The sequence below is a fragment of the Chaetomium globosum genome, genomic scaffold (genome assembly GCF_000143365.1).
Source record: "Chaetomium globosum CBS 148.51 scaffold_1 genomic scaffold, whole genome shotgun sequence".
Taxonomy (NCBI): Eukaryota; Fungi; Ascomycota; class Sordariomycetes; order Sordariales; family Chaetomiaceae; genus Chaetomium; species Chaetomium globosum.
Genome location: NT_165976.1, coordinates 1,719,006 through 1,727,981, shown reverse-complemented (window position 1 = coordinate 1,727,981; position 8,976 = coordinate 1,719,006). Strand labels below are relative to the sequence as shown.

At 58.3% G+C, this 8,976-nt stretch overlaps 3 protein-coding genes across 3 annotated transcripts; 2 read left to right on the top strand and 1 right to left on the bottom strand.

Annotated features, from left to right (window-relative positions):
* Positions 1 to 204: 204 nt before the first annotated feature.
* On the bottom strand, positions 205 to 1,975 carry CHGG_00569 (uncharacterized protein; the record flags this gene model as incomplete). The annotated part of the gene is made up of 2 exons (XM_001219789.1): positions 205 to 1,696; positions 1,758 to 1,975. 2 exons carry the CDS (start codon positions 1,973 to 1,975, stop codon positions 205 to 207), a joined length of 1,710 nt encoding a protein of 569 aa, XP_001219790.1.
* Positions 1,976 to 4,063: 2,088 nt separating this feature from the next.
* On the top strand, positions 4,064 to 6,285 carry CHGG_00568 (uncharacterized protein; the record flags this gene model as incomplete). The annotated part of the gene is made up of 3 exons (XM_001219788.1): positions 4,064 to 4,068; positions 4,513 to 5,814; positions 6,114 to 6,285. The coding sequence occupies 3 exons, from the start codon at positions 4,064 to 4,066 to the stop codon at positions 6,283 to 6,285; spliced, it is 1,479 nt and encodes a 492-aa protein (XP_001219789.1).
* A 370-nt stretch (positions 6,286 to 6,655) lies between these two features.
* On the top strand, positions 6,656 to 8,813 carry CHGG_00567 (uncharacterized protein; the record flags this gene model as incomplete). Its single annotated transcript, XM_001219787.1, has 3 exons — positions 6,656 to 6,731; positions 6,864 to 7,582; positions 7,638 to 8,813. 3 exons carry the CDS (start codon positions 6,656 to 6,658, stop codon positions 8,811 to 8,813), a joined length of 1,971 nt encoding a protein of 656 aa, XP_001219788.1.
* Between the last annotated feature and the right edge of the window lie 163 nt (positions 8,814 to 8,976).

Sequence of the window (8,976 nt, the reverse complement as noted above, 5' to 3'; positions counted from 1 at the left end):
CGAAGGGTTTCGGTGTTGGTGTTTACGGGTGGAAAATACTCCCGTTTTTTGCTCGGTTTACTTGTTTTACAGTGTAGTGTTTTACATATCAATGCTTGCTGGAAGATTTGATAGGATCATCACAATTCAAAAAGGTGTAATAAGCCTGTCTACGAGCTAGTCACAACGGACGGGCCAGAACAACCCCTGGATCCCCGTCACACCTCACCCCGACGCAGTAACCCCCTTCCGCTTAACCAACCTCACCCACCGCCGCCTCCTCCACTGCCCGCGCCTCCCCATCCCCTCCTCACCCTCCTCCCAACTCAACCCCGGCGTCCCCATCCTCTCCCGATTCCGCTGCTGCTGCTGATCCCTCACAACCACCGCATCCCCCTCCCCCGCCTCTAGCCCACCGTTCCCACCACCGCCACCACCTCCATGCCCACCACTACCGCCACCCGCATCCCGCTCACTCCACATATCATAAACCCACCGCTCCCCCTCCGTCTCCACCTCCACACCCGTGATGATCCTCTCCTCCACCCACTCGCGGCTCCACAGATCCAGCGCCCACTTCTTCTCACTCCACACCCACCCCGGGGGCGGCAGCACGTCCTCAAAGAAGCGCGCGCCGCGGGGCCGCTCGTTGGCCAGTCGTGCCGCGGACAGCGGGTCGTAGGGTGAGGGGGAGAAGAGCCAGGGTTGCCATTCGTTGGGGTAGGTTGAGGAGGTGGGGTGGCCGGGGGTGGGGGAGGGTGATGAGGAGGGGGGTCCCGTGGTGGTGGGGAGGTCCTGGCGTTGGAGTTCGAAGATCTCGACTTCGCGGGTTTCTGGGGAGGTGTCGAGGTGGATGTCTTGGGTTATGAGGGTTTGGAGGGTTTGAGTGGGGTTGGTGAGGAGGGGGTGTTTCTTGTTGTTGGGGGGTGGGGGTTTAGTTGGGTCTTGGTGTTGTTGGTGTTGGTGGTGGACGGGGTCTGCTGCTGAGGCAGGGGATGGAGGGGCGTCGAGGTATTGGAGTTTCGCTTGCTGCAGCAACCTGGCTACTGTTGGGTGGCCCGACCAGATGGCTGCCCATCCGCCTACGAGAGCCAGAGCGCGGAGCGGGAGGAGGTGGGCTGCGATGAGCATGATAAGGCAGCCGGCGAACAAGAGCACGAAGACGGCTGAGGAGAGGGCCTCGTCGGAGAAATTGGTCTTGGGGACAACCAGCGCGACGATCTTGTCGTGGGCGACGCTGAAGTCTTCCATGACGTTCTGTAGGTCGCCCATGTTGCGGAAGAAGTCGTGCGAGAGCTCCTTGGTCGGCTTGACAGTGCGCGCCGGCGCGAGGGGCGGGCCTCGTGGGGAATAGCTCATGTTCCGGACGCGGTCTGCGTCTGGCGTCGGCGCTGGGTGGCGGGCGATGAAGGAGGGCACTAGGATGCCGAAGAGGGAAATGGCGAGTGGGAGGGCGAACAGGAGGTAGGGGTCTAGACACACAAAGGTGTAGACGGCGAGGAAGGAGAGTGTGTGAGTCGGCCGGCGCCAGGACAGCAGGCGGAATGCTCGGGCCTGAAACTTGAAGACGACGCCGATGCGGGCATTGAACCGTCTAAAGTTGGTGGTCATGAGAGGGAGCGAAAAGCCTGGCCGTTTGGCAAAGGGTATGTCATCGCCGGAGATATCCGGGACATGACCACGTCCTTCCTCCGCAGGCATTACTTGGGACACGAGCCTACGGGAGCAGTCTTAGCCTAGATCCAAAACTATTGGGGTTGGAGGGGGTCGGGTATCACTTTTCCAAAAGCTTATCCTGAATGTTGGCAGCGCGGAAGATGCCATTGCGCAAGCCCCTCCTCCCCTTCTTTGCCGACTCTGCGTCAGCAGCATCGACGGTGGCGTCGGCGGTGTCAGCAGTTTCCACTTCGTGTTGTCCCTCATCTTCGTGGCCCTCGGATTCTGGATTCGCCGCTTCTTCGATGACGTTTAGAAAACTGGCTGCATAGTCCTCCATGACTTGAGTCGTCTGATCTATCCAAGCAACCCAACCACCTCATGTCTCATCTCAGTGTTCCCGTCTTTAGTTATTCCCTTCAGACGCCCTCCCTCCGTCGCTCTTCCTCAAGGTAAAACGCCTAGAGCGGTGACGACGAAAGCGCTTCGGTGTAACGGGTATTTAGAAGTAATATGAAATGGTTGATGCGAATACCGTTGATTTTCAATAACTAATGATGGAATCGTGGGATGCAACTGCTTGCCCAAGATGCCGTCGAATCAGTGATCATGCATGACGTCCATGACGGCAGTGGCCGAGGGCCTAACTAACTGCCAGCGCCGCAGCGCAATGCCAGTGTCACATGCCAGCAACGGCGGGGCAGTGACGGCACCCAACCCCGTGCGATTCCGCCTCCACTTCATCCCTGAACAATTGAACAACACCCATCTCAACACCGCTTTGCCGCTCGTGGTCTTGTTGCATGCGAGAAGCCGCGGATAGTTGCTGTGTAGAAGCAGTACCTATGTATATGATGAGCATTGTTTCCCATGTTGTTTGCAGGTTCCACCCTCTTTTCTCCTTATTTCGGGCCGTTTCAGCTCCCGAAATTTACTCTAATCTCTTGCCTTTAACCATTTCCTTGTTCTGTCGTCTTCATGCGAGTCCTTGAAGCGAAATTATGGCAACCATTGGCTTGTTGCTGATCCAACTTTGATGACTGAGACAGATCCATTGCCAAAGATAATCAGTCTGTTTTGCCAGCAGCGGCCCTGGATTCTTCAAAGAAAGAGTAATCTCAATAGCAAAATGGGCCGTCAGATTGACAAATACTCAAATTGTCATGAGATTAGTTTTAACTAGAGATTTGGCGGCCGGCAATAACTCAAGATGCGGGATCCCGTTGCCGCATGACAAAGGCCAGGGTTAGGCACGCGTATCCCAAAGCCATCCATACCTTAATAGGGCCCCGTTAAGCAAACAAAACAATCACGGGCCAAGTAATCTGCCAGTGCCTTGCAGAGCCATCCATTGACAATGAACTGATGCCCTGATGTCTGGCAGATTTGGCAAGTTCCTCGAATGACAGCTCTGCTACTTCTGTAAAGAATAGTCGGAGCTCATGGCTCCATTACTCGGCATATCAAAAGCAGGGAGGGCCTTCGATGTTTGGAGATTGGCCATGCCAAGCCGTGATGCATCTGCAGACTGGACCCCGCCAACAACCGTTGGCCCTGCGTCTTCCCTGCAACTGCAACTGTCAGTGCTCAGAGAGCGCTCCTTCTGTGGCCAGATGTGGTGATGTGTTGGCATATTCTTCCAGGGACGCTTTCCGTGCTGTGGATGACGGGCGTTCTCGGAGCTGGAACAAACCACCTTTCCTTTTCTCTCCGCTCTGATACGGCCAGTAATAGTACAGTGTGTCCAGATTGACTAGTGGAGGTAAGGTATGGAGGGAGGCTTGTATGGGTTGCGCAACGTACGACCAGACAACGAAACGACTTAACATGGAGGTCCATAGTTGCAACATGCAAGGAGATGGTGTTCTGCTGCACGTGGCGGTATTACACAAACTGACAGACGGGCCGACGCGCAGGGTTGCTGTCAGCACCGGCGAGGACACCAGCCATTCTGCTTTTGACTCTCATGTCCGCTTTTTCGAGTCTTCGAGTTTTCGAGTCTCCGAAACGGCACTGTTGTTCTAAAGTTATTGGATCTGCAAGCTGGTCTTCCTGTTCTTGACCCCACTTAGACACAAGGCCCCTGAACGCACGTTCCACACCGGCACAGAGGTTCTGGGCACCTGGGGTCTGCCTGTTGCCCCGTGAAAAATGCGGTTGTTGAGTTGCGCCTGTCGCGTACCGTTCAGGTACCGCTTAAGACTGCCACCACCCTTGACCAGGACCCACCAACCCACCGCCAAAAACATCCTGCAACCCCAGCATGACAACCTGGAAAGCTGTTTCTGTCCCAATTCACGCCTTGCCGGCGACCCGACAACCGACGAGCAACGCGAGACGCCATTCCGGGCTGCACCGCAGCTCCCTCCCCACCCACAAATTCAACACCGTGCCTCGACACATTCGATTCTCGCATCGCGCTTACGGAATGAGGTAACGCTCCGATTGCTCTCAGCTCCCTGACCGGACTGAGCCTTGGACGTCGAACTCCCTTTGGAATTTGGGGTCGGACTCTGCGCCGTGGATCTAGACTAGACCGACACCGACACCGACACCGCCGGGCCTCCGCTCTTCCCCCTTCTCCTCCTCGCCGTCGTATTGCCGCTGCCATCCCGGCTCGCGCTCATTGAGCCTCGCTGCTCCCCCTGACCGCCATCTCGCGCTGTGCGCTTCCCCTATGAACAGAGAGCGCCTCGTTCCCGCTGGGCCCAGACGGGAAAACCAGTCTCCTCCAAGGTACCTAGGCCATTACCCAACAAGTGCTCAATTCCAATCTCCCATCCATCATCGTCATTGTCATCAGGACCCACCCCTCTGAACTGTACCCGATGTCCCTGTGCGACGAGTTCGCTGACGTTGCTTTTTGTTCTGCAATAGGAGGTCTCGCAACGCCAGTCCCACCAAGATCGGCTCTTTCCACCCGCCCACTACCGACGCTCCGATGCTCAGCGCCTCGTCCTCCAACAACCACTCTTTGTTTTCTTTCGGCGGCAGAAATGGCCTACCCGATGGCGTGACCGATCCCGCCAGCTCGTTCGAGTTCCTTCCCTCGGTTAGCTTTGACGATCTGCAAAGCAGCTTGGAGTCTGCCTCGACAGACTTCAAGCTGACCCAATTCCCGTCGCCGACCGGTCAAGGGCCCATCCTGGGGGGTAGCGCCCTCGCAGGGCACAACATGGTGGAACGTCCCGACATGACGCGGAAGGCCACGAGTAACCATGCCCCTGTGCAACCCGCTATCACCCGTTCGCGAACCGGCTCCATTCTCCGGAGACCCAGCACCTCGAGCCGACAGGTGAGCTTGACATCCACCGCGCCCGTGACCAACCCCGGCGTACCAAATGCCCCAACCGCCCCGGCCGCCATGCGCTCCCGCCGCCAGAACCACTACCCCCCGGTTTCCAATGCCAGCATCGCGAAGCCTCCTAGGAAGTCTACCGGAGATGTCGAGCTCCGAGGCGATTATGAACCTCGCAAGCGGAGACCCAGCGTGACATCGCTGTCAGATAGGAATGGACTGGAGCCTCCATCGAGAGCTTCCGTTGATGGCGGGGGCCGTCCCACGGGGGACTTTTTGCGGGCTCAGGCCAGTTCGCGAAGTGCCAAGGCGCGATCTGTGCAGCCGCCCGCCAGAGCCAGCCAGGCCATGTTGTCCCCAGATACCAACGCCCTGTCGCTAGACCACAGCCACATATCGATGGCATTGCCTCGATCACCAAGAGGCGCCGCCAAGGGTTCAAACCAGGTCGCTGGGAAGCGCGTGTCGGTGATGCCTGGCGTACCCCAACTGCCACATGCGACGGGCCTCGGCGCGAGAACCATCAGCCCCACCGACACAAGGCGGATGAAGCGGCTATCGTTACACCATTCCCAGAGCCCGGCGCCCGCTCCGGGCCTTCCAAACCCGCCGCCATTGTCCGCCGATGTCCGCTCCGCATCTCGCTCTCCCTCCATGCTTCCTCGCAAGATCTCGACGCCCTGTTCCTCCCGGACCACGCCGGACTTGAATCGTAAGTCGTACAGTTCTGGCCTTTCGGTCGCCTCCAATGCCAGCCTCAGCACGACAGTACGGACATCTACCGCATCGGCCCAACAACGCAACTCGCAAATTGCTAGCTCTCGGTTACCCGCGCCAAAGCCGCTCTCCACCCACAACTCGTCGAGCCATGACGATGACGAGTATGTTCCGCCGGTCCCCGCGATACCCAAGGCATACGAATCGCCGAAAGAGACGTTTACCGAGGCCGGCTTCCTGGACAAGCGCAGGTCGAACCTGGCGTTTGATGCTAGCAGCATTCACAGCACCTCGACTGGGAGCATGTCCGCGGCGTACAATGAAGGTCCGTCCGCCAAGATCCAGCGCAGGCCGAGCAACCGCAAGTCGGTTCATACCTCCAAGTTGGATATGGAAACGAAGGCGGCGGCGCAACAGTCCAAGAAGTCATTGCAACCATTAAGGCTTCCGCCGATTACGCTAGGCCCGCTGAGTACTCCGACCGCGGCCAAAATAGCCGCGCTCCAGGAACAGGGCTCTTCGGAGAGGAACCTTTCGCCACCCCCGTCAAGACAGATAGCGAAGACGCCGACAACGCCTATGACGGCTTCGAAAGGCGGGTTCTTCTCCAGGGCGAGGCTCGAGGAACGCTCTGACGTTCAACACCTACGGAGTAGTACCTCGGTACACCGAGCCAGACGGGAATCACCGCCGGAACTCGAACAAGAACCGGCGAGCTCGTCCGATTCTTTCATAGCCATTAAGAACGGGCATCCAAGGTCGGGACCTTCCCCTTTCCTCAGCACCTCGCTGCCCAAGGGGGGCCACATGGAAGCGGCATTCTTGAAGAGGTCCAAAACAGGCGGCGATTTCACCGCTCCGCTCGACGCCGCTCCCGATACCGCAGCCTCGTCCCATCATCACGCCAAACCGTCAGGGCCCCGAGCGCCGAAGCCCGTCAAGACGAAGCCAGCCAAATCCCCGCCGCCGCTTTCTAGTCCAGACGAGCCTCCGACTCCGTCTTCCATGAGCTCGCTAAGGAGGAAACTAAGCCTATCGTGGAAGCGGAGTGCCTCTAAGAACGGCGGCGGCCAACCGCAGGGTGAGAAGGGTGACAAGCCCGTCAAACACGACTCCATGCCACCCCCGCGCATTCCAGCATCCGCGACGATGAACAGCCTCCCGGCCGCCAAACCCCCCAGCCCCGCTCCGTCAACCAAGTCTAACGGGACAGGAACCTATCTCGAGTCAAGAAGACGGAAGAGCTCAGCCTCAAGCCTGAATGCCGTGGTGGCGCAAAACCAGCGCGGTCGTGACGATGGCGGAGCGAAGAAGGAATCGACGCTCGGTACTGTTTCTGAGCGCACCACCATTCCTCACAATTCGTCGGTTGTACAAAGGATTCTGAAACCTAGGCCCTCGACCGCCGCTCTACGGCACCACGATGTTTGGACCGGCGATCTAGACAACTACGACCTAATCGCCGAAGACGAAATGAAAAAGCTCGGGATGCGTCGCAAGGACACAGAACTAGCAGCCCGTACCCTGGATGCGCTCCGGAAGCGTGCCAGTGCCAAAGAGCGCGTCAGCCCCCAGGAAGCGATTCGGATTGCCGTACTCAACATTTATGAACGGGGCGAGATTGTGGACTATAAGGACGTCTATTTTTGCGGCACGCAAAATGCGGCCAAGGTTGTCGGAGACCCGCAATCCGACAGCCCCAACTTTGGCTATGACGACGAGCGTGGGGATTACACCATCGTGCCTGGAGATCACCTTTCCTACCGGTACGAAATCATTGACGTGCTCGGGAAAGGAAGCTTCGGCCAGGTGGTTCGCTGCATCGACCACAAGACGGGTGTTCTTGTCGCGGTCAAAATCATCCGTAACAAGAAGCGGTTCCATCAGCAGGCTCTGGTTGAAGTGAACATCCTGCAGAAACTACGGGAATGGGTACGTCCACGGTGAGAGGTGACGTCTTCGTTGACACAACTGACAATGCATACAGGACCCGCAAAACAAGCACAGCATGGTGAACTTTACCCATAGCTTCTACTTCCGTGGCCATCTCTGCATCTCAACCGAACTCCTGGACATGAATCTCTACGAATTCATCAAGTCAAATGCCTTCCGGGGCTTCTCACTCAAGATGATCCGCAGGTTCACGAAGCAGATGCTCAGCTCTCTCAACTTGCTCAAGCAACACAAAGTCATCCACTGTGATCTGAAACCGGAAAATATCCTTCTAAGACATCCTCTACACACGGAGTTAAAGGTCATTGATTTCGGCTCCAGCTGTTTCGAAAACGAGAAAGTATATACGTACATCCAATCCAGGTTTTACCGCTCACCTGAGGTTATTCTGGGCATGACTTATGGCATGCCCATCGACATGTGGTCGCTGGGGTGCATCCTAGCCGAACTCTACACGGGCGTGCCCATCTTCCCCGGCGAAAACGAACAGGAACAGCTGGCATGCATCATGGAAGTCTTTGGCCCGCCAGAGAAGCACCTGATCGAGAAATCCACCCGCAAGAAGTTGTTCTTTGACAGCATGGGCAAGCCGCGCCTCACCGTCTCCTCCAAGGGCCGCCGTCGCCGCCCATCCTCCAAGACGCTCCAACAAGTCCTCAAATGCGACGACGAGGCCTTCCTCGACTTCATCGCCCGCTGCCTCCGCTGGGACCCCGACCGCCGCATGAAGCCCGAAGAAGCCATCCGCCACGAATACATCACCGGCCAAAAGACCTCGGTCCCCGTCCCGCGCGCCATCCGCGACTCCTCCCCCAGCAAACGCATCAACAGCCTCAACGCCCCGCGGCCCCTCCCCGAACCCCCTGCCGCCGCCAAGACCACCGCATCCCTCCGGTCGCGCGACAACGCCGCCGCCGCCTACGGGCCCTCGGCAACAAAATCGACCGTCCAGCATTCATCGGGGGGCACCCGCCGGGTGTCAGGCATGAGCGTCACGTCGGGCGGCGCCACCGGCGCTAAGCGCACGAGCACCGGCGCGAATTCTACCTTCAATGGCGGCGGCGTCCCCGGCTCGCTGAGCAATAGCAGCTTGCCCAGGGCGTCGGCGCGCACCGTGAGCGGCAGCATGGCGACGGGGCTGGCCGGCGCGGTCTCTAAGCAGGATCTTGCTGCGGCGGGCGCGACGGCGGCTATGAGTCGGCGTGTTTAGAGGCGGCGGAGTGTGTGAGTTGGGGTCGGTGTTGTGGTGATAGGGGTGTGCATGCCGGGTTTGGGTTTGGGTGGGAGAAGAAGGGGGTGGGTGCATGTGGGGTGGGTGTTGGTGTTTGAAGGGTGATGTTGTTTGGTTGGTGATGACGGGGGTTTGGGTTTGT